The sequence below is a fragment of the Platalea leucorodia genome (assembly GCF_965183815.1).
Source record: "Platalea leucorodia genome assembly, chromosome: 14".
Lineage (NCBI taxonomy): Eukaryota > Metazoa > Chordata > Aves > Pelecaniformes > Threskiornithidae > Platalea > Platalea leucorodia.
Genome location: NC_138836.1, coordinates 9,547,726 through 9,571,185, shown reverse-complemented (window position 1 = coordinate 9,571,185; position 23,460 = coordinate 9,547,726). Strand labels below are relative to the sequence as shown.

Genomic DNA, 23,460 nt, shown 5'->3' with positions numbered 1-23,460 from the left:
GCACGTGACGGCGCGGCCGGCGCGAGCTGTCGGCGGGAGCTGTCGGCGGGATGGGGCCGCTCCCGCTGCGCGCCGCGGCGGGGCTGTCGCTGCTGCTGCTGGCGGCAGGTACGGGGCTGAGGGACGCGGCGGGGCGGGAGGCTGCGCCCCGCGGCGCGGCCGTGCCCCGGGCGGTCCTGGGGCGGCGGTCTCCGCGCACGGCACGTCCCGCGGTCGCTGCCGGGAAGGGCCCGGGCCGAACCGCGCGAGGTTTCCGAGCCTCGCCGCGGCCGTCACCGCCGCACCGGGGCCGGTAGCCGGGCGGGATGCGGCGAAGGGGGTGGCAAAAGCGCCGGCGCTGCGGGGAGCCCGGCGGGAGCAGGTCGAGCTCGGGGCGGGCCCTGGCGCTGTCGCCGTGTCCGTGCCGGGCACTGTCGTGACCTTGGAGTCGTCTCCTGCCACCCCGGCTGAGCGGGGTCTGCGCTCCCCGGAGCCCCAGGGAGCCCTTTTGGAGCAGGAACGTGGAAATTCAGGTCCCAGTTGATTCACCTGGGTGAACTGGGTGGGAGAGGCTCCCCCCAAACCGGGGCAGCGCTGCTCAGCGCCGCTTTACCCTGAGCTGTCGCCTGTCCTTCCTGGGAAAGACCCCCGGCCCTCTTCGTTCCCCGGCAGCTGCGAGGGACGACGAAGAAGCCGTGTACGGCAGCGTGCCCGCGAGCATGAGCGCGCTGCGGTGCTGCCTGGGTCCCTGGCCCGGTGCTGGTGGGCAGCGTTTTGCCTGCGAGACCCTGCGAGTAGGGGCTGCGAGGAGCAAAGCAGCCGTATCGGGGTGTCACCGCTGTCGCAGCGAGGGCTGATCAGCAAAGTGGGATGTTGTCCACGCTGATATAACCTGTTGGGCGCTGTGTCCTGTGGATCAGCAAAGACTGGGCACTGTGGCTTGGAAAAGCCTTATTGCTGGTTCCCCAGTGGACTGCTGCCTTCTGCCGTGGTTGAGATTATGGGATGTAGTTTCAAAGGTCTGCTGCTGGGCAAGTGTCCGTGTCCTAGATGGAGAACGGACTGACTGCTCAAGTTGATGACTCTGCTGACTTAATTGAGTTTAGGATTAGATCTTGGGTTCATTTAGGAGTGACCCTTCTGTCTATCCTGTATTTACTTTCCTTCGGGACTGATTTGATCTTCCCAGAGACTAAGATCAAAGTGTTGGATCCCTGAAGGAGCCCCGGTTCCCCTGAAGCTGCTGTAAGCTCTCCAGCGTGTCTGGGGGGGCTGTGCTTCCAGCCCAGGCCTTGAAAAAACTCTAAGTTTCCCTGATAGAAAAAATTATCCTAGCTATTGGGCTGCTGTTTCAGTGGCCGCTGTAATGTCAGGCCCTGGTAAGTAAGCACTTAATTACATACTTCATTAATTGATGATAACTCAGCTATGTGTGTGGGTGTAAGTACAGGCTGGTTTCTTATAGTAAATTTTTTTAACGGAAGCGCTTCCGTTAAATTATCACACCCAAGATTGAAATGTAATGTTTTTGGAACAAATCTGGTGGACAGTTCAAAGCTGAGCCTCTTTACCTAGCTGATTTTTATTTTTATTTCCCCCCCAAGGTGTAGTTCTGAGGCAGTCCCAAGAGCCCAAAGAGCTGTGGGGATATGTGCAAGTTCGAAACAAGGCCCACATGTTCTGGTGGCTCTACTATGCAAATAACCCAACCAAAGACTTCACAGAATTACCTCTCATCTTGTGGCTTCAGGTGAGGTTTGGTGAAAGACACTGAAAAGATAATTCTTTCCATCTGTGCCTGGATCAGTCTGATAGGTATCTTACAGCTCTACAGAAAGGGGATTCAAAATTGTCTGATTCTAACTGATTCACCTTGTGAGTGAGGCATTCAGGATAGGAAGAAATAATGAAAATATCGTTCTGCAATTGCGGGGTGCCCTCAACTGCTCACCTTCCATCAAGTTGCATTGCAGAAATAGAGGTTGTTCTTATCTTTTATACAACAGTCGTGCTTTTTGTGCCAAGTACATTGTAGCGTCACAGCTCCTTTCCTGAAGAGCTTACAGTCTAAACAATGTTCAGAGAGAGAGTAAATAAAATGATCAGCGGTTTAGAAAGACTACTAAATGGAAACAAGTAAGAGAGACTCCGATTGTTTAGAGATTGGTCCCATTCAATCACAGTTTGATAAAAGGCAGCGGTGTGTGCTCCGCGTTCACTTCCAGCAGTACGTTTCAGAAGTTAATGTTGAATATAATCACTTGAGACTTGGTCTTATTCCTTCTGGGTTATTTCTTCAGAGCGAAATGCACACGCTGTACGTGCTGATAAAACTAATGACTTGCAAACCTCTGTAGATAGCTAACTTCTGCATTTGTATTAGGGGAATAAGGGAACGGGTTTTCAAACTGCACTCACATAGCATGCAGCTCATTAGATGCTTTCACAAGTGGGTAATTGCTTCTCTCTTTAAATTCGTGCTTTCAGAAATGGCATGTGTACACATAATGAAAGACGATGAGGAAGAAAGTCGTCTTTGCAAATGAACATGTAGTGCAAAAGCCATTTTTTAAAATTTACAATCTGTCATTCTACTTACTGGCTTGCTTTTGTTTTTCTCCTATCTGTCACATCTATACCATGCTGCCTTTTAACTTATTTGTCATTTGGTATTTCCCCACAGGGAGGTCCAGGAGCTTCAGGCTGTGGATTTGGGAACTTTGAAGAGATTGGCCCCTTGGACAAAGAAATGAAACCAAGAAATACAACCTGGGTATAGCAGAGAGTTCAGCTTCTGACTATTGATTGCAAAATGTTTGTCGCTTGCATAAGCAAATCATTGCTATCATCACAGAACAGTTTTCATTTAAAATTCAATAGAACTATGATGTTTTGTCTTAAAATAGTGTGGTTAATGAAATGGCTTACAGGAATATCCTTGTTAAGAACTGAAGAATAGACCTATTAATTTGATTTGATGGCATATGTCTGGGCTTCCATGAATTTGTGAATTGCAGATGTCTGGGAAACTGAGAGCAGGGAAATCCTAGAAAAACGTTATTTTAGATCATAGCTTCATTGCGTACAGTCATAGAGGTTTTTCTGGATGGCTGGCAACGTATAACCAATAGCTCGTAATTACAAGTCCAGTATGGCCTTCAAGGGAAAACAAATTATAGCTGCCTGTAAAGGTGGAAGTTTATTCAATGACATGTATTTGTGCTCTGAGCTACCAATAGTCTAACTACTCTGGAGTTCCCTAGATCGTACGGGTGATCTGCCCTTGGATTACTGGGATTTTTTGGGTGCCTTTCTTGTTGCAGATTCAGCAAATTGAAAGATCTTATGTTGTACCTGAATATTTGTGAGCCTTGCTGCTTTGAGCCATGCTAGCTATCTGTGTGCTGATCTATTGATTTTATTTGTACACTTGTAACTGTACAACTATGGCATTTGCTATAGCAATTTCACAAAAGCCCAGCAACCCAAAAGAAAATCCTTCTTATTTTACATTCTGACAGACAAGTCTTACCTGTGCCATTCTGTGTTTTGCACTTGTGCCTTATTTTTCTGCAGTCTCTTTCAGGGCCAGAGATTCGGTGTCTCAGTTAAACATTTGTGCCATCAAAACTAAGGTTTGCACTGGTGCTGAACTGAGGTTTCGTACAAACCTTCTTTCTGCTTGTACAGTTGCAGGCAGCCAGTATCTTGTTTGTGGATAATCCTGTGGGCACTGGATTCAGTTATGTGGATGACTGTAGCTTGTTTGCCAAAAACCTTACCACAGTAGTTTCTGATATGATGGTTTTCCTTGGAGAATTCTTCACATATAGAACAGAATTCCAGGTAAGTGATTTGAATTCTTGGTTAGAATCGTATTTTTCTTCACTTTTAAACAGATCTCAAAAGGAATTGGTGAACAGCCTTCCAGATAGGCAGTGTTTGCTACTAGGTAGCATGCATTTGGTGGGAGTCAGTGCAGGTATAACCACTGCCTCATTTCCCACAATTCAGAAGTGGTATCTTGAATTTGGTGCTAGTTAGATAAGCAGTGGGGTGGATTATTGTCTATCCTACGATCTGAGAAGCATGTAGGATCACATCTGTTTCTAGTTCCAAAATACTGAAGTGCCCGCTTCAAAATTTCCTCTGATAATTACACCAGGATGTTATGGAAATCTTATCTGCAGCTTAGAATCAGAGAAATATCCAGTATTTGATAGTGAGAGGTGAAGAGCCAGTGCTTGGGTTCAGTGGGATGTGGGAGACGGTTGGAGGCATCTTCTGCCCTCTGTCCCACGGGTTCATTGTGTGGCTTCTCTCTCTTCAGACCATCCCATTCTACATATTTTCTGAATCTTACGGAGGTAAAATGGCTGCTGGCATTGCTTTAGAGCTGCATGAGGTAAGTAGCTGGAGGATGTAGTTCACTTTTCACTTTAAAATGGGCTGTTCTGCAAGTACGTGTATTTCCTGGAATACACCATCCCTGTTGCCTAATTCAGACTGCTACCTATTTTTTTCACTTAAAGAAAACTGGTTCTAGAGTCATGAATATCTAACTAAGAGTTGGTTTGTTTTTCTTTTTTTTTTGGTCGTTTGTTTGTTTTGTTCTTCCTCTTATTCACCAAGGCTGTTCAAAAAGGGACCATAAAGTGCAATTTTATGGGGACTGCTCTTGGAGACTCATGGATTTCTCCTTTGGGTATGTTTAAAATCCTCAGACTGTGGGTTGTTTGTTGTTGTTTTGTTTGTTGGTTTTTTTACCATTCCATGGGTACCTAGAGTCAAAAATGCCAGCCCTGCCTTAAGTGAATTAAATCTCTAGTGAGTCTGGTAAATTAAAAAGAAATACTTCAACATTGCAAGCTGTGATTGAAGTCTCTACCTTCAGAACATATCTAGATTATGAAAAGTCGGCAAGCAAAGTCAGTAAGGAGCATACTTGCATTTGAAGTGGGGTGGTGGTGAAATGTCCCTACACAGCTCTACAGCCTCTGCGGTGTTTTGGTAAGAGAACTGCACTTAAAATGTGGCCACCAAATGATTCACAAGGTTGCAACTGAGGTTTTTTCTTTCTTTTCACAAGAAGACCTTGTGCTGAGGAACTGATGTGCTCACAGACCTGGAAGAGATAGGGGGTGTGTCTGGTGGAGGACAAAAAAAAAAAATAAAAAATTAAAGGACTCCTGGTCCTTCAGTGAGGTTTGCAAGGGCAGGCTCCACAGATTCTCTGCAGCATGGGACAATATCAAGCAAGCTCCTCTCTGTTGTAGGATCAGCTGATCCTTGAGACCTTACAAACAAACTTGTTAGAAAACAGATTTGTTTTATAATTATATTTTTTTCCCCTGTAACTTTTGCAAACAGATCAGTTTAGACAATGCCCGTTCACTTGTCAGATCTCCCCCCACGTTCTAGCAATGTGCTGCAGTGTGGGGTGAGAACATTTTGGTAAGAACATGTCTGTTGCTTCAAATAAATTTCTCTGGTTAATGTTTAGGGGGTTAATGATGTTGCAGTGCTTTGACTGGTTCTCAGGATTCGTAAAGAACCTGCTCTATGGTACATAACCTTTGGGCTAAACTGAGCTGACAGTACCTTTTTACTGATTAATTAATCTCCATGTATTTTTGTCACAATCATTTTACTACAATAAAGGAAAAGTAAAGGAAATCGTATGTCAAAAACTCAGATGTTTGAAATCTGTTCTGTTTCTTTAGACTCTGTGCTGTCTTGGGGGCCCTACCTTTACAGCACCGTAAGTACCTTCTTAAACTCTTGGTCCTCACCTGATTACTTGTACTGCCGTACAGTATAAATGGATGTTGTTTTCTAAGGTTAGCTCTTAGCCAGAATAAAACCTCGAATGCATGGAGACTGTTAGCGAGAAATGAACGTGGAATTATAATTAAAGCTGTCCTCCTTTGCGTTTGTCTTCCAGTCTTTCCTTGATGATAATGGTCTAGCAGATGTGACTGCTGTTGCCAAAGAAATAATGGATGCGATAAATAACAATCAATATGGGCTGGCCACTGAGCTCTGGGGCAAGGCTGAAGGTGTCATTGAAGAGGTGAGATCTTCTTTGACCAGCATAAATAACTAACTGATGTTTGGCGAGGCACGCAGTTTCAGGTTATCTGTTCTATGAGCACTGGGTTGGCGTGAATCCTCCATCCAACCCCCTGCCCAGTCATTTTTGCCAGTATGTTTTATCCCAGTGCTGATGTAAGAGAGCTGTTTGTTTGCTGTGCACCACTGTGTGATTGTAAGAGGCAGTGGGTAGGGCCACCCACGTGGGCTTGCAGTATTGCATTGAGGTTTCAACCTGGCACATCGCTAAATAAATGCTTAATTTTTAGCATGCAACTAGTCCCGTTGATTTCTATAGAACCCACTTTCAACTTAAATGAGCTATGTGTCCTTGAAAGCTTTGTTTTGAATATTGAAAACTGCATCCAGCAAGACACAAATTTCAAGTTAAGCATAGATCTCTATTTAGAGAACTACAATAGGTGCACAGGGTGGAAAGGAACCTCAAGTTATGTCCTGTTACTGTGGGTTACTGCATCTTGTTACTTAGCAAATTCCAGCTTAAAAGATGGGTGAAGTTTTGGTCTTGTTTTTGCTGTTGAAGGGTTGCTCCAAAATCTCACTCTTTCTTGTGTTTTTATTTTAGTACAAGTAAGGCTCCTGCTTCCTCAAACTGAAAGACTAATCTGGAGCTGCTTCTTTTTCTCACTCTTTTTTTTTTTCTTTCTTTTTCTTTTTCTCCCCCCCCCCCCCCCCTTGTTTTGTTTCATAACTGACAGTGCCTTGCACAGACTTGGTTTCACTTCTTAGTGTTTGGAAGGAACTTGTCGTTCCCATTTTGCATTTCTCTTCAAATCTGCTTGTCGTCTCCTCCCAGCCGCGATATCGCTGTCAGGGTGCAGGCACTTCAGTTCTTCTAGGGTTGCTGTTGTGAGCTGATTTCTGACCTATGCATCAGAACCTTAAAGATTCAAAAACTGAATAAAGCAGGGCTTCAAGAATCTCGAGTAATTTCTCTAACGGCAACACTGATCACAGTTGTCCTTTGGATGCAGTCAGTTTGCTGTCTGCATCAGAGCTGCCATTCTACAATTCTTGGACTCGCCCAGATGTTAGCGGTTCCAAAAGAGGAAGATATAGATAGTCGGCGTGGCTGATACCTGTCACCACGTTCTTGAGGAAACATTTGAGATTTTGAAGCATTGTAGGCTGGGAGGATGTTGAGCAAGAGGCAGCATCGGGCTAGACTAGATCTAGCAGAAGAGACCATCTGAAAGCATCATCTGATGTTGCAACTCTGTAATGAGTAATGAGAATCTGGAGTCATTTGCAGGGTGTAAGGCTTCCTGTAGCTTCACATCCGTTTCAGAGAAGTATATAGCACCTCTGGCACGACCCATGTGTGAACAATACAAACTTGAGACAACTCTTCCCCACTTCCCAAAGCAAATGTAGAACCAAAGTTTTTCCATAAGTATCTTCCTGACATGTAGGTAAAGTAGCAGCTCACAGGGTCCTTTATTTAGGACTTATCTCTTTTTTTCAGAAGAGAGTCTGCTCATCGTACCTGAGAAATGTTTTTTACAGTGTTACTGAAATTATCTTGTGTTTTCAGAACACAGACAATGTGAACTTTTATAACATCATGACTAAGGAGGTTCCAGAGATGAAATCAAATGAACAAGAAAATCTCCATCTCAGTAAGTTGTATTTAAGTACTTGAGCTTCTGAGGCCCTGTGTTTGCATACCTGCAGCTCTGATAGTAGGAACAGCCTCAATTTAGCAAGTCCTTAAAATGGGGCCTTCAGATCCAAAGGATATTGATATTCTCCTGAGCAGAACTTGTTTGCTCTTCCATAAATAGGGACAAATAGGAATGTAGAACAACCCTTCTATAGATTACACCTCCACCTATACACCCTGCACAAATTATTCCAAGGAGGTAGTCAGTATAATTGCGACATAGTTTTATGACCTTTAAGTTACTTCCTCTTAATGTCTTTCATTTCTGTCTTCAAGCTAGGGCACAAAAATGTCTCATCAGTATAAATAGCCTGATTAGACTCTTGTGCTTGATAATGTTTATGCATCAATGTGAAAAACACATGTATAGAGTTTCTTTCAAGCTCTTTATCCCTTTCTATTGGCTTCAGCAGGGAAGGTGAATATCACAGTTAACTCCCAAAAGTAAAGCATTGCAGCTTAAAAATAACTGGTCCGTTGAGAAGAAATCGTGTCTGTACCAAGTGGCTAAAGCAGAACCTGGTCCCCTGAAAAAGTGCTGTGTTACCCAAAAGTAGAAATGGATAGTTGGGTTCTTCCCATATCATCCGCTGATCTAAATACGGGTTGACTTCAGTGGTTTCTAGGAAAAGTAAGCAACTCTCTCTCTGTGGTGTTGCATTTTCATTAGAAAAGAGTTTGTTGGCCACGACTGTAACACTGAAAATTGTTTGTGCAGGATGACTGTCTGAAGTGTGCCACTAATCAAACTGTGTTCTCTCTTTTTCAGTAGGACTTTACCGGCGCCATGTCAAAAATATGCATAAGGACAGCCTAAATGAATTGATGAATGGACCCATCAGAAAGAAGTTAAAAATTATTCCTGACTGTGTGAAATGGGGAGGTACTTTCCTGTCTGCTAGTGTGGATCTGATGAGTGCATTATTGCCTTTTACAGTATTGCAGTCTGTAGGAAGATACTTTTACTGTAGTAAGCAGTCACATTAAATTGTCATTATCCTTGGGCCTAAGACAAGGACTTATTCTCAGTAATGAACATGTAACGGGGCAGGCCTGTGGGAGCAGATGTGGTTCTGGTTCTGATTCTGCTGCTTGTATTTATCTTTAGTCAAGCAGCTAAAAATACAGGGGGAGGAAGAAGATCCTCTGTGTCTCAGCAGCTGGTTTCTGTCTTCATGCAGTCTTGCTGAAATTCCTGTCAGTTTTTCTCCTGCCAGAAATCTGGTATCGTGTAATGCTGCATGGTGTGGAGGGGAGGGTGTGAAACAGAAAGGAAGGCTTAAAGGACTGATGCTAGCACCCTGTATGCGTATAATAGGGGCCAGAAGGTACAATGCTGTGTGTGAGCTCCAGTAGGAGCATGGCTGCTTTTTGGTTCTGTGTAGTTCCTCAGACCGATAAATCACTGGCTGCTGCTTTGGGCTAGGACTGTGTTTTATGCAGCCATGAACTGCGTTTTAGGACCCTTAGGCAGCTGCTTCTGTCCCAGCTTGGGGATGACATTCTTCATCAGTTAAAATTTGTCTTCTTTCTGGTTCCAACCAGGTCAGTCCAGAGATGTCTTTGAGAACATGGCTGAGGACTTCATGAAACCTGTCATCGATATTGTTGATCAGCTTTTGGCAGCCAATGTCAATGTTACAGTCTATAATGGGCAGCTGGATCTCATTGTTGATACCATAGGTAAGGGACTTCTTGACTGGGGTTGGGAACAGAACACATGATGAGTAGAATGTGAATTTGCCAGTAATATTGGTACCTGGATCTCTCCAGTGTTCTGTGCAAATCTCCTATCTGAGTGGCAGTGCTTAAATAGTACAGTCATAAATGAGCAGCTCTTAGTATGTTTTGTTTACATCCCTGTGAAAGAGGCAATTCCTTTACCTCCATTATACTGTTGGGAAATGGATCTGCAACATCAATAATTGCTTGTTTCGGTGAAGCCCATAAGTGAGTAGGTAGCTAATAATTCACTCAATTCTTCTGGATAGACACGTATGTATGTATGTATGCTCATTCATAAATGAAGAATGAGGACAGATGAATAAATATATGGAGATTATCCTCTCTTCTCCTGCTGTGCCTTGAAGATCCTGTTCTCTGGGGCAAAGGTGATACCTTGCTACAGATTTGTGCACAGTACAGGTCAGCCTTCACTGAGTGGCCTCCAGCAGAGAGCATGGTGCCAGGTGAGATGAAACAAGGGTGTTGGTAATTAATCAGGGAGGGTGCCGTTGAAGAGTGATCACACTTGCTGCTCAGTAACGTGTGTAGGCTCCTGCATGTCTTGGCCACTCAAGGGTTTGTCCCTTGCTGCTTGCAAGATGCAGCCTTGATCAAGCGCCAGTTTGGGGGCCAGGCCAAGTGTTGCTGGAATGCCTCGTGCTGCGAGACTGCCGTGCTCTCTTCCATTCACCTTTTCTTATTGATTTAAATAATCTGCAGTCACAGACTGCACAAACGTCTTCCTGTGTTGTGAAAGGCTTTATCCTTTGTCTGTCTCTGCCCACCTAGATATTCATATGCCTTTCATGAAAAACATAGCAATCAATAAATCAGGAAACAGAGTGTTTAGGCTGTCAGAACAGATTAGCAGTTAGTGGTGCTTCCATTTATCACATTTTGAGCTAAAATTGAGCTGCAGTTAACATGTAAATTCTTCCAGTAGTTCAGAGGTAGGCTAAAGCTTTGTCCCCCTTAGTGTCCTGGAATTGGTCTTTTTGCTGTCTCGACCTCCACCTTCTCTAGCAGGCACCTGACAACAGAAAACCTTTCCAGGTTCTTCTTGATGGGTGACTGTAAGAAACAGAGAAGCAGTGTCTCTTCTGATTTCCAAGAGGGGGACTTGGTGTGGCTGATCCTTCTCCATGGCAGGACATGCATAGGTGTTTGAGGAGTAAAGCAAAATATGTCAGAATTGCTAGGGCTGCAGAGCCTCTAAGAGGCACGTGTCCAACTTGTGCAATCGTAAGTCCATTTCATGTACATCTTCACTGTTTGCTTCTTCTCTTCTCCCTCCATTGGTTTGTTTCAGCTTGTCCTGAACGCAGCCTTGGTCATTTTCCTAGGCATAGCGAAATTGTTTTTAGAATCTGAGCACACAGAGACTTTCTGCTGACTCTGCTCTATTGGTATGTAGTACCGTAGGCATCCAGCTGAACTGGGACTCCCAAGTTGCTAGGTCAGTATCGGTAATCAAGCATGTCTCTTATCTCTAACAGGCCAGGAGGCATGGATCCGGAAACTGAAATGGCCTAATTTGAACCAGTTCAACCAGCAAAGGTGGAAGGCACTCTATGTGTCTCCAGAATCCACTGAGACAGCTGCTTTCCACAAGGCCTATGAGAACTTTGCTTTCTTCTGGATTCTTAAGGCTGGCCACATGGTAAATTATACACTTCTTGGGGTGGGATGCACCATTATCAGCAAGAAAACTGAAGATGCCTATATGCTTGCTGCTTCCTTATAGCAGCTGCTTACCATTGCTCTCATCTATGTGCTAGGTACCGTCTGATCAAGGAGAGATGGCACTGAAAATGGTCAGGATGGTGACCCAACAGCAGCACTAGGGAAGGGGAGGCCAGCTGGTATGGCTTCCTGCCGAATGTCAGTGCTCTTGCAGAATGTGAGTCCAGAATAATAAGCCGCAGGAGGAACAATGGCTATTTGGACACGTAGCCTCTCTGATCTTGCTGATAATGTGCGCAAGCACTTACGGAAAGGCATTTGTTTCCTTGAATGAGTTGTTGCTTTTGAATTTGTAAGCTGTGATTTGCTGCCTTAACACTGTTCATAATGACTCTTCCAGAGGGAAGTCCACTGTCATAAACAACTAGCTCTGAGCCTTTGCCTTTGCCTTGGAAGAATTTTGTGCATTTGTGAAAAGCTGCCCTTTCCTAAATGCTCTCTTGTCTGTTCACACACCAAGACTAAAACTGATCTGAGTCCTGACAGATATGCTGTTTGTTCCTCTCAGAGATCTAACCTGTTTCATGAGGCCGTGGAATGTTCCTTCCTTTGTCCTCAGGCCTCTGCTTGAGTCACCTGGCTGGATTACAAGCTGAAGACCTGGAGATGCCAGGATAGAAGACCTGCCCTAGAGGAATTGCAGTCCATCTCATCTTGCTGAGGTGCCTGAGTTGGAGGATCCAAGATTCTTCAGGCTTCCTGTGCTATGGACAGAGAAACGCCCCCCAGAGGAGGATTTGACCTGTTTCATCTGACCATTTGTTTCTTGTTTTCATTCTTTTTAATGACCGTTACCCAAACTTTGCCTCTGGCCTTAACACCTAAAGCACATCCCGCAGGAATTCCTGCTTTCCGGCATGCTGAAGCAGGACCCCTGTTAATACCCTCTTCTTGTACAGAAGAGAGTCCTAATGGGCAGAAGCCTCTTAAAACCTTCTGAGCTCAGCCTGGAGAGTGGAAAGGAGAGCATTATTGGAGCAATAATAGCATAATTCTGAAAGATAATAGCAGTGTTTAAAAGAAGGATATACAAGCTAGAACCAATATGTTCATCCATATTTTTCTAGAGCTTTTTTTAAGTCTTGCGGAGACCTATTACTTTGAAACAACTTTTTATATAGTACACAGTCAAGAGGAGACTTGGTCAGACATCATCTGACTTCTCCTATGGAGCATAAAGTGACTGTTGTTTATTGGTGTCTGATAGGAGGCACAACAGCTTGTTCCAGCTGTCAGAATCCTAAATAAATAGCAACCCCTCAATTACTCCAGCAATTGAAACTGTCATGAAGTGTCTGATAGTGTTGGCTTAGCAAGGACTGAGGCATAATGCTATGTAAACACATATGCAATCACCCAGCAGCTGGAGTATTGGCACCTAATAATTGCTTTCCTTCTCCGTGTTCTCTGCTTGAACTGTGTTCTTGAGAACTTTAGCAATGCAAATCCAGATTATTTTTTTTAAACACATTATTCAATAAATGCAAGAAGTCTAATCTAATTCCTCTCTCCTGGGCATCACATTGATTTCACTGCTTGAAAATCACATCTTTTCTGTTTTGGTGTTTCAGTGTAAAGCCCCTGCCAAGGGGAGCAGATGCAGTCATGCTTGAGAGGGAAGGGTACAGGACTGTGCTCTCCCCCATGACTGCATCGCATGATGAGGAACACACGCACTGGGGACCACAGCCCCTCCCATCCGTTCCACAAAATGCACTCCTTCAGAGCATGAAGGGCAACCCAGAATGGCTAGGCAGGATCAAACCAGCAATTGTTTCTATTCTCTTTCTGGTTGAACATTAGATGAACAAGAAGGGTCCTAGAGGTGTGTAAATCTGCATATCTGCATTCTTGGAGTATTTTAAAATCACTCACCAAGCAAATAAGTATGTCTGAGCCTGTGCAGTTTGAGTTGGCTTGTAGTCCTGTATCCTGTTATATACAATACTTTGCATTATGCCTAAACAACTAATATTGTAGGGCTTGATAGAGGGGAAAGAATTGAGAAGATGGTATCTCCAGAAAGCAGCATTTACTGCTGTTCTTATGCTGCTTTATCAAATGGGACATTCATTCACATTGCCTAGAGCTTGTGCTCAGTGACAGGCCTGAGACATCTGTTTCTTGTCCTGCTTTGTTTTAGCTTCTGCAGGTTTTTCTGTTGGCAAAGAGATGGCTTATGAGGAAAAAAGATGGTTTCAATAAGGTTGGTGGTAATGATTTGTTGGTTTTGGGGGCTATGCCAAATCTAAACATGTTAGAATAAAAATACTTGCCCATGGAGACAGGCTCTTAAATAGCATCCATTTAAATGCAAACAACAAAAAAGCAGCAATCCTTTAATATCCAGGAAGATTCCTTCCTTTTATTTCACCAAAGGCTTTGTAACTGGTGCGTCACAGCTCTAGATCATCACAAAGGTAGGTCACCTGTCCAGCAGATGCTGTAAGAAATTGGTTGCTTTGAAAGGAGTTCAAGTCCTGCTGTGTATCTGATTAGCAGTGACATACTTTGTCCATTTTGATTTCATGCAGTATGCTATTTCCAGATAAGGGCTGTCGCTTGGCAAATCCATCAGAATGAATCATTCTAAATAGCAATAAGATTTTTTACAGATGCTAGACCAGTCAAAAGAAAACAGCCCAACGTTTGTATTTCATCCTCTGCAGCTGCAGGCTTTGATTGCATAGGTAGCCTGAGAGCCACTGACTTATTTTGCTCACTGTCAGTTGAGGAGAATTTTCATAGAAACAAATCCAGCTGTGTTAAAAATCAGTAATTAAGCACTGCCTCTTCAGCATGAACAGTTTTGGCTTTCTATAACTCTACCTTTTCTAAGAAACCTAAAAGTTATCCACTATGTGATAAACAGATGGGGTTTTTTTTTTCCTGTCTTTTTCTTTTCTATTTTACTGGATCTGGGAGCATAAAATAGGGGTGGATCTGGGAGCATAAAATAGGGGAGGGTCGCTTGATGCATCTACTGTGCCTTAAACCAGCATGTACCAGTGCCTCGTGGTCACTGGTACACAGAGGATATGGGACAGATGGACTTTTGGTCTGGCTTTGACAGTTGTTCCTATGCAGTAGAGGTTGAGACTGTTGTGGACAGATGAACGCAGGAGGCAAGAGGTCTGCCCCGTTTGCCACCATAGGGGTATCTGTGCAGGCACAATATTTGTGTCTAACTACTCTGGCATGGAATATTTTTGCCGTAGGAAGAGTGAATCACACAAGCTATTTCTAAAGGGAATTTGGCACGTGATGGTCATCGATTTTATGTCTTTAAAGTTTGAGGCTTAACAGTGAGCATGTAGCTGTGTGTTATCTTTCTTTGGGGGGAGATGAACATTTTGAAATGTTGCAACATCTGTTTATCTTGGGATTCAAAGCCACAACAAAAAAAGAACATCTGTGTGCTGAGGCGAGATGGAAATCTTGGAGCATTTCTTCATTGTCATATTATGTCTGTTATCCTGTAAACATTCTGCTGTATGGCAGCACAATTTGTGTGTGTCACTTCTGAACTCGGGGGTATGTTCATGTTTTTCCAGAAGGGATTCAGGAAAGGAGTAGTAATTTATCTGACCCACAGGTAGTGATGAAGGAATAGTAAGAATTTGAGTAGAGCACAGTTCACCCTCACAAGGTTCCTCTGAAAACCGTTTTTGGCATTTGCTATATAATAGATTTGGTAGTCAAAGAGTAGCTTTAGCTCTTGTGGAGGAACAAATGTACCATTCTGGTCACTGTTTTGGGGCGGGGGGTGTGTGTTTTTTTCTTTTTTTCTAACTGTGGCTGGTGATTGAGGTAGTAGGGAACTATGTTTAATATATCTGCAGGAGTAGAGGTGTGTTAGTATGAATGGCCTAATGCAGTGGTTTTCAACCTATCTCAATTTACAAACCCCTCACCTAAAATAATTTCCAAGGAAAGCAAAGCATCCTTACAAATTTCATATATTGACCGTTACTCTTCACTTGTATCCGATACGTAATATAATTCAGTGGCTAGCATTAGCAGAGTATTTGCAGATTCAATGCACTAACTATATTAATGGTCTAAAACAGATGGGAATATTGGCAGGCCATGTCCCATATGGGACTCCAGAATTTCCAGCCTTGGTCTGAAATAATCCTAAATGGTTAGTCTTCGGGACATACCTAAAGCATACTTTGATGCCTTTGTTTTTTCCCCTCCCCCTAACCTACCAGAGGTTGAAAAACAAAGCATTAAAAGGGCATGGCATTGTGCTAATTTATCATAGCTAGCTGTCAGTGTTGGGTGCTCCCACAAACTGGAAAGCGAGGGATGGACTATGAAAGATTTCTCCTATACAGGGACCTCTGGAACAGTGAGCCAGACAATAACACCTCCTTGCCTGCTGTTCCAGGGACTGGGCAAGCACTGCAAACAGTCTGCCTTGAGATTAGTGGATCAGGCCTAAGCTCAGAAAGGAGACTTTCCACTTATTAAGTACTTTTGTAGTCCAGAGCTTTGGTTTTCTGTTTATTCTGTGGCTACAGTACTGCAGGAAGGAGGTTAGGGTGTCTCAGAAGACCAAAAACATCCAGTTCCAGCAAACGTCTCACTGTGGCTCTGCTGTTCAGTATTTCCATCTAATGTATTGCACAAATCTGAATCCAAAGTACTCTTGTGGTAAGGCAGGGTTTTGGGACGTAGACTCATTCATCCAAAACATTCACTTGGATGTCACGTGGGCAAAAGCAACTAGATTCACAGGGGACTTGAACAAATAAGGATGGAGTGACTGTATGGCAGGGAGGCAAAAATCATATTTTTGCTGAAGCTGATTCAAATCCAGGAGCTCATTTCTGTTCTCCCCTAATTTTTATCCTCAGTCTCAATACCAAAATTTATAGGTAGATACTGAGATGAATAGGGCTGTATCAATTTTAAAATGCACTGAATCATCTAAGCATAAGAGCTGGAATAATTCCATCTGCAAGCTGTAGTCAGTAGATTTGATAAAGCCTACCACAATCATTTTTGAAGGCAATTATAAAGGCTGCTAGAACCAGCCTGGTTAAGCTGCTTTTCTAATTGCTTCTCTGTTCCTAAAATGTCCTTTTCAGGACTGTTTCTTCTGCGGTCTCTTCTGCCAAGTAACAAGTGATAGGACAAGAGGAAATGGCCTCAAGTTGTGCCAGGGGAAGTTTAGGGTGGATATTAGGAAAAATTTCTTCACCAAAAGGGTTGTCAAGTATTGGAACAGGCTGCCCAGGGAAGTGGTTGAGCCCCCATCACTGGGGGAATTTAAAAGCCGGGGAGATGTGGCACTTAGGGACATGGGTTAGTGGTGGGCTTGGCAGTGCTGGGTTAACGGTTGGACTTGATGATCTTAAAGGTCTTTTCCAACCTAAACCATCCTATGATTCTATGAAACAGTCAGACTGTGCTCATCACCATTAGCCCCACAGCCAATTTGGTCCATTGGTGGTCACAGCAGTAATGATGCCACACCTATATTCTCTTGCATAAGTATTTTTGTGCTGTCCTTTATCACCTGTTAGTCAGCCAACTTGGACTCATCTCACACAATCTGTTTTGAGACACAACAAATAATCACGGTTTGGCTTTAGCATCAGTATGGTATATCATGTTCTAATTTTACTATTCTGTCCCAGATCTCATTGCTAAATACAGCAATATCTGGGAATTACATTCCTGTAGTCAGCTGTAATAAAACTGCAGCCGGAACATATTTATTCAGATGTTGTGTAGTCCATCTTAGATAGGACAAAATAAGCAAAATTTTAGAAACTTTATTTGAAGCAGTAAGGGATAACTTACTGAACAGTTCATGTACTGTGTTATGGGTCAGCTAGCTTAAAGAAAATACACTGGCTGGTGCATCGTCAGTCTTTAACAGCTGCTAGATGATTTGCTAGATGATTTTTTTTTTAATAAATTGAGGAAGTAAAAAAAAAAAAAAAAAAGTCATTCCCTTCAGGGGTCTGGGGCTTAGGTCTGTTAATGTTTGCTTGTCAGAGCCAGAGAGGAATGTTTGCATGTCTCTTGACAGCTCTTTTGGGGGTAGAAGTTGAAAATAACTTGACTGTAGCTACTACACTAGGTCTCCTTTTTACACGGTTGTCTTGGAGTCTTAAACATTTCATTGTACCTGGAATCTCCTGTGAAGGAGTCAAGATCTCTTCCTGAAGCACTATGGGACAGAAATGACCTAGTGGCCTGGCAGTTGTCAGATGCTTTCTAGCACCGTTAATGCTTTCAGGAGGTTGCCAGATGCCACTGCACGTTATAATCTGAGGCAAATGTAAGGCTACCCAATTGCTTAGAGCTCATCAGAGCAAAGCTGACAGGTACTGTCCTTGCCCTAAGAGAAGGCAGCAGGGAGGCTTCTGGAATGTACCAAAAAGAGAGGTTTGGTCCCAGGGCATTTGGAGGACTGTGGGACTTCTTAGAACAAGAATAAAGCTTGCTTTATCCCATAGTATTCATTCACTTCTGTTTTACATATTATTTTTCTTACCAACCACGGTAGCCTCACCTTGCTGCCCTACGCAAGGTGGCCAGCGATGGATTCTCGTGGCTGTTGACAACAGTGCAGTGAAATGGCTGGCCACTTGGTGGAGTAAGGAGACCTTCAAATACCATGGGAACACGCTGGCGTTCCTGGCGCCGTCCCTGGAAATACCTGGTCAGCACTTGGAAATACGAGTTTGATCCTATGAATTCACAGTGGAAATGGTTTTATGTGAACCGGTACAGAGGATTATTTGATTTTTAGCAATAACTTCATGAGAACGGATATTTTGGTCTTTGTGAACCCATCCCCAATTACAACAAGGCTTTATAGTTGCAAATAATAGCTAAATTAGCCTGCTTTAACCAGAAGATACCATTTGATATTGTGATTTGTACTTAGGCACGCTCTTTTTCAAACAGTGTATTCCCTGCCTATCGTTAAAACTTTTTGATCAATGTCTCTGAGGGTAGTACGTGTGTTGTAAGAAGAAACAAATAAGGCATCGGTGTGTTTGCTGAGGTAACTGCAGTTAGCTGTCTAGCAGAGTTATGCACATACCTAATTCATAATCTGGTAAGAGTGCTGCTGAAATTGAGCAAGAGCATTCATACTACGTAAAATTAAGCCACTAAAACTTTTACAAGGTGAGGTCCTTTAGCAACAAGAAAATTTCAAAGGAAGATCCTTGCTTCTTGAGACATTTCCCCAAAATTTGTGTGTTTTGTTGTTGTTTAACTTTTTATAGTAGAAAAAAGATTAGAGAAAATGGCAGTAAAAAAATCAAGTATCTTGCTTCTGTGCCATACCTAATTAAGCTAGCCTGAGAAAACTCCATTACCTCTTAAGTAATATTTTTAAGTTTTTAGGCAGGGTAAGAGTATTAATAAGCTAGTTCTTGCTGCCTGTTACCTGTTCTTTATGACACTTAAAATCAAAGAGAATATGCAACTGATAAAGCACATCTGTTATGTTGCTAATCAGAGCTACAGTAGTCAATGGGAAACAGGATTTGATTCAAAATAGAGTAAGACTGTTAGAAGCCAAATATTCAATGAGGGTTACATTGTGTATACTATAAAGAGAAATTGTGCTATGAAGCTGTTCTGAGAGGCTGGGCCTCAAGATGTTGCTACTATATGCTGGAATACAACCAGAATTGTAGATAGGGTCATGGCCTTGGGGAATGCAGTCCTTAGATGCTGTTTCTGACACCAGATTACAATTTGCTATGTAAGTGGAAGTGACATTGATGGGAAAGCAGCTGATTGTAAAGAAATCCTGCAAATGACAGCCATGGCCTGTGGTATTCAATGAAACATTTCCTCTTGAACTATTTATTCTTAACAGGCAAATATGGTAGCACCACCACTAGTCATATTTCAAGTTCAGAAAACTACATTTGCAGCATGTAAAATATTTATTCCACATAGCGCAAGAGTCAAATGAAGAAGTTGCCAAGCATCTCTGATTAAACAAGTAGTATTTTGATATACCAGTAAGGAAAAATAGCTCACAGATGTGTCCTACCTAGAACTGGAGAAGCAGAGATCAGCAAGGAGTAATGCCAGCTACATCCACCGGCAATAAAAACTGACGTCCTTGATTCAGCCTTACAAACTGTACCTTGCTGGTGCAGTGCCCAGCAAGCGTGTGGCACATGTTCAGCTCAGTGTCCCGACTTCAGCAAACTTGGGGCACCCCTAGCTTTCAGGTCCTGGGCATTTATTGACAGCATCTCACAACCCAATTCTCCTGTGTTCAGTGCTGTTAAATCATCTCCCAGCTGTCAGATCCTGAGCTGTCAAAATATTCAGCTGTCTACAATGACAGTTTCTAAAGCCTCTTCAGCTCTGCTATCAGCTTGATTCCAGTGCTCTCTGGCACTCAAGCTGTCTGTGGCAGTTCTCCGACTTCAGTACTAACTAACTCCCCAAACTGTAGTGTCTATACCTGGAGCTTTTTTTTTCCCCTCTTTCCCCCACCCCTTACAGATTAATGCAAGAATGACACAGATTTTAGTGCTGACAGATTTGGTCTAAATCTATGTTGCCACTTACCTGCATATCTGGACCAAGTTCCTTCTTCCTCCAGCAGAAGATAAAGGAGAGCCAGTGAAAATTAACTGGATTCCATGAGACAGAGTGTGACCCCTCTGACGTGCGGGAATTCCTCCTCTGGTCGTGGCAAACAGGGATAAGTCTATGCCTTTTTTTTCTGCACAATACTGAGTGTGACTCCCCTTCCCTGTCTGGGACGGTACAGCTGCCCACCTGCACACAGAGAGGTGAGTCAGATGGTGCAAAGATGCATTCTGAGGCAATCTCAGCAAACAAGGTGAGACACAGATGTGCTCTGAAGCTTTGAAGAGGTTGAACTCCACTTCAGAGCAGTTAGACTAACAGTAGCTGATTCCACGTAGGTGCGGTTTCCACAACTCTGAGGGGTACCAGCTCACAGACTTTTTTAATACTTTGAATAGGTGCCCCTGAGGCGGGTGCTAAGCTCAATCCCTGTGTAACCTGAAGATGAGTTCAAGGGTCCTGAGATAAAAGCTAAACATCCCCACATCTTAAGAATCCTGCTCTAACTAGACAACTTCAGAGATGTTTGCTGATCAAATATTTTGCTTCTGTTTTCTCTTTCAGATCTCCTCACATCTCTTCATAAATTCTTTGCTTCCCAAGGGTCTTATCTGATCTCTGCACTTTGATTTTTTTTTTTTTTTTTTTTTTTTTTCAGTCTGGAAAGACCTCTTTGTACATCAGTAAGGGAACAGGAGAACTCTTTTGTATTTGTTGTAAAACTAAAGGAAGGTCAAGGTGGCAGGGGCTCTGGAACCAGCTCCTTATCTGTGTCAGAGGGTGGATATGTGGGGAGCTGTATTGCTAGTGCGGTGTGCGCTGTCACTGTGTTGTTGATTGCCAGCTGACTTACAGCCTACAGGGCTGTCAAATCAGCCTCTTCCCAAACCCTGAATTTGCACATAAAAGGGATGAGAGACTTGTGCTCAAAGAAACACAACTTCCTGAGGAGAATACTCCTATTGGTTCCTAGAAAAGAGATGAATTTGACTAGCTTGCTCTAATCATGGGATTTTCAGGGTTGCTAAGGGCCATATGGGCCTCTTTTACTGCAAGAAGCGAATTAATGGATACTGTCTCAATTCAAAACCTGCTGCACTTTCATGGTCATTTTAGATGGACAGCTTTATCAGTCACCTACAGAACATCACTCAGTGATGGATGGTCACCTGTGCTAAGCAACCACAGTGGGAAAGAAGTACTGGCAGCAGCAGTAAGTACCTGAGCCTGACTCAGTGCTCCTTCCTCCCCAAGATGTTGCCCCATCATTCCTGGTGTAAGGTGCAATGCAGGAACCAGAACCATTCCTGGTCTTCCCTCTGGCAGCTCATGGCTGTGGGCTTAAAAAGCAGTCCAAAAAACTCTCGAGAAAGAAAAGGGACAGAGCAGAGAGATCAAATTAAAACCCAGCTGTGGAGCACAGCAGTTGCAGAAGGCTTTAATGAGGAATCCTGCAAAGGCAGGGACCTCCCTTCGTTACCAGCTATGTTTCATTAAAGCATGGGTGAACAGTGTCTGTCCTAAGCCAAAGCCAGCCATGAGGAGTGCCTCTGCATGGCTCAGCCTGGTCACTTGAGCGCAATGGAGCGCAGGAAGCTCTGCTTGTCCTTCTTTTCCTTAACTGCCCCTTAACTCTCCACGCTCTGCTTTTCTCCCCCTAGCCTGGACCTCTTCAGACCGGGAGCAATGGCTTTTTCTCAGGAGAAATTGTAGTGTGACTAGTGTTTTATTTGGGGTGGCGGGGAGGAGGACTGAGGTGTAGCGCAGTGAAAGGACTATGAATGGGTCTGCAACAGCTGGGAAAGGAACCCAGGGGATGCCAGGCCTGGGCCGCAGCTGCTGGAGGGGAGCGTGCTCTCCTCTCCTCTTCTCCATCCTGCCTCCCTCGCTCCCCCTGCCCCATTCCCTCCTCCCTGTGGCGAATTTCCTTCCCACGGAAACCCCTTCGCTGCCGCCCCCAAACTGTCCCTGTCCCCCACGGCGTTTATCTTCGCCCTCACAGCCCTCTTGGCCCTCGCCCCCGGCCGCCCCGCTCCCCTCACGCCCCGCTTCCCGCCCGGCCCCAGCGGCGCCTCTCCCCTCACCGCGGCGCCCCCTGGCGGCGGCCGCGCCCCTGCCGAGCGCGGGTTCCCACCGCCCCCTCCCTCCCCATCCTCCCGCCTATTGTTCTCCCTTCCCTCGCTCCCTCCCTCCGCTCTCTCCATCCCTCCCTCCGCTCTCTCCATCCCTCCTCCTCCTCCTGGCTGTCCCTCCCGCCCCGCTCCACGGAGCTGATGTCACGCACCCGCTGAAGGCGCGGGCGATCATGGCTGCTGCGGCCGCGGCCGTGCCGCCGGCCTCCAGCTAATGCCCGCGATGGAGCCGGCGAGCCTGCTGCGGTTCCTGCGGAAGCTCAAGGAGGTTTTCGACGTGTGCGACGAGGATGCGGACGGCTTCATCCGGGTGGAGCACTTCGTCGCCCTGGGGCTGCAGTTCGGCCAGGGGGATGAGGTGAGTGGGGCGACCCCCAGTCCCGCCCGGCCTCCACGCCCGGCCCGGCCCGGCCCGGCCCCCGGCAGCCGCGCAACTTCCACCTGCTGCTCCCGCTATGCGGGGAGCGGGCCACGGCTCTGCCCGGCCAGACCCCGCCGGGACCACCCGGGCCCCCCCGTCACCCACCTCCCCTCATCGCGGCCCGGATTCCCCCGTCCCTCAGGGAGCCCCCGACTCCGCCCCTCAGGGCGGCCCAGACCCTCTCCCCTCAGGGCGGCTCGGACTCCCCCCCCCCCCCGCCGTCCCTCAGGGGGTCCCAGAGCCCCCCCATGGCGGCCTGGAGCCCCCTTCCCTCAGGGCCACCCCGTCGCCCTTCCCCTTTCCCGCAGAGTCCTCCCCAGAGACAGCCCAGATCCTTCCTTCCCTCAGGGGGTCCCGGGGCCTCCCCGTTCCCTCAGGGCGGCCCAGACCCCCCGGGCTGACCTGGCTCCCGGTCCCCTCCCCGGGTCCGTCCCAGCGCCGGGAGCGCGCGGGGACCGCCGTGCCTTTTGGAGAGGTGTATTTATTTTGGTGACAACGCGGGTTTTCTCTGTCCTGGCTGAGCTGCGTCCTCACCGGGGTACCAGGCTCCCTGGTACGTAGGGAGCAAAGCCCCGGGCTGAGGGAGCCGCAGTCGGGCGCCGGCCGGGGCTGCCATCAGTGCGGGGCCGGCAGTGCCCGGCCTGCCCGCGGGCAGGTGAGGCAGCAGTGTCTGAACTGTCAGGGAAGCACCAGCCCAAGTGCACCCTAAAACCTCCAGGTGATCGGTTGGAAGCCAGGACCCCATCCAGCCCTTCAGTGACACAGCGCAAATCTGGAGTCGCGCCGCTGGTCTCGGTGGAGCTGTTGCGTCAGTGGGACCACTGTAAATCTGTGACATCAGTGTAAATGAGAGAGGGATTCAGGCCAGTGTCTATGAGGGTAATGACATGCGTTTGGTTTGAAACAGTTCCCTTAAGTGATTCATCAAGGGCTCCAGCTCCAACAAAATTAACCAGCAGGAAACGCTTGCTTTCCCTGGAAAGAACTCTCAGGTTATTGCATTTAACTGTTCAATGTTTCACGATGTGCCCCAGCAGTTTTGGGTGCCAGGGAGGGGGAGTGGAGTTGGGGCTAGGATAGGACTCAGAAAA

At 45.5% G+C, this 23,460-nt stretch overlaps 1 protein-coding gene across 2 annotated transcripts; it reads left to right on the top strand.

Moving 5' to 3' along the window:
- The first annotated feature begins 5 nt into the window (after positions 1 to 5).
- Positions 6 to 12,719, top strand: SCPEP1 (serine carboxypeptidase 1). 2 transcript variants are annotated; one of them, XR_014229712.1, is made up of 14 exons: positions 22 to 108; positions 1,584 to 1,729; positions 2,663 to 2,752; positions 3,670 to 3,825; positions 4,310 to 4,384; positions 4,612 to 4,684; positions 5,703 to 5,740; positions 5,924 to 6,052; positions 7,628 to 7,712; positions 8,526 to 8,639; positions 9,302 to 9,439; positions 10,978 to 11,141; positions 11,260 to 11,381; positions 11,784 to 12,719. XR_014229712.1 is itself a non-coding variant. In XM_082326514.1 (13 exons), exons 1-13 carry the CDS (start codon positions 51 to 53, stop codon positions 11,323 to 11,325), a joined length of 1,332 nt encoding a protein of 443 aa, XP_082182640.1. In that variant the 5' UTR covers positions 6 to 50; the 3' UTR covers positions 11,326 to 12,719. The 2 variants fall into 2 exon arrangements, 1 of the variants encoding a protein (XP_082182640.1); XM_082326514.1 differs by having other exon boundaries at positions 6 to 108; positions 11,260 to 12,719.
- The last annotated feature ends 10,741 nt before the right edge of the window (positions 12,720 to 23,460 follow it).

Coding starts and splice junctions, on each gene's coding strand:
- SCPEP1 (XM_082326514.1), top strand. CDS start 51: ATGGGGCCGCTCCCGCTGCGCGCCGCGGCGGGGCTGTCGCTGCTGCTG. Junction 109..1,583: donor GCTGCTGCTGCTGGCGGCAG/GTACGGGGCTGA, acceptor TTCCCCCCCAAG/GTGTAGTTCTGAGGCAGTCC. Junction 9,440..10,977: donor TCTCATTGTTGATACCATAG/GTAAGGGACTTC, acceptor TATCTCTAACAG/GCCAGGAGGCATGGATCCGG.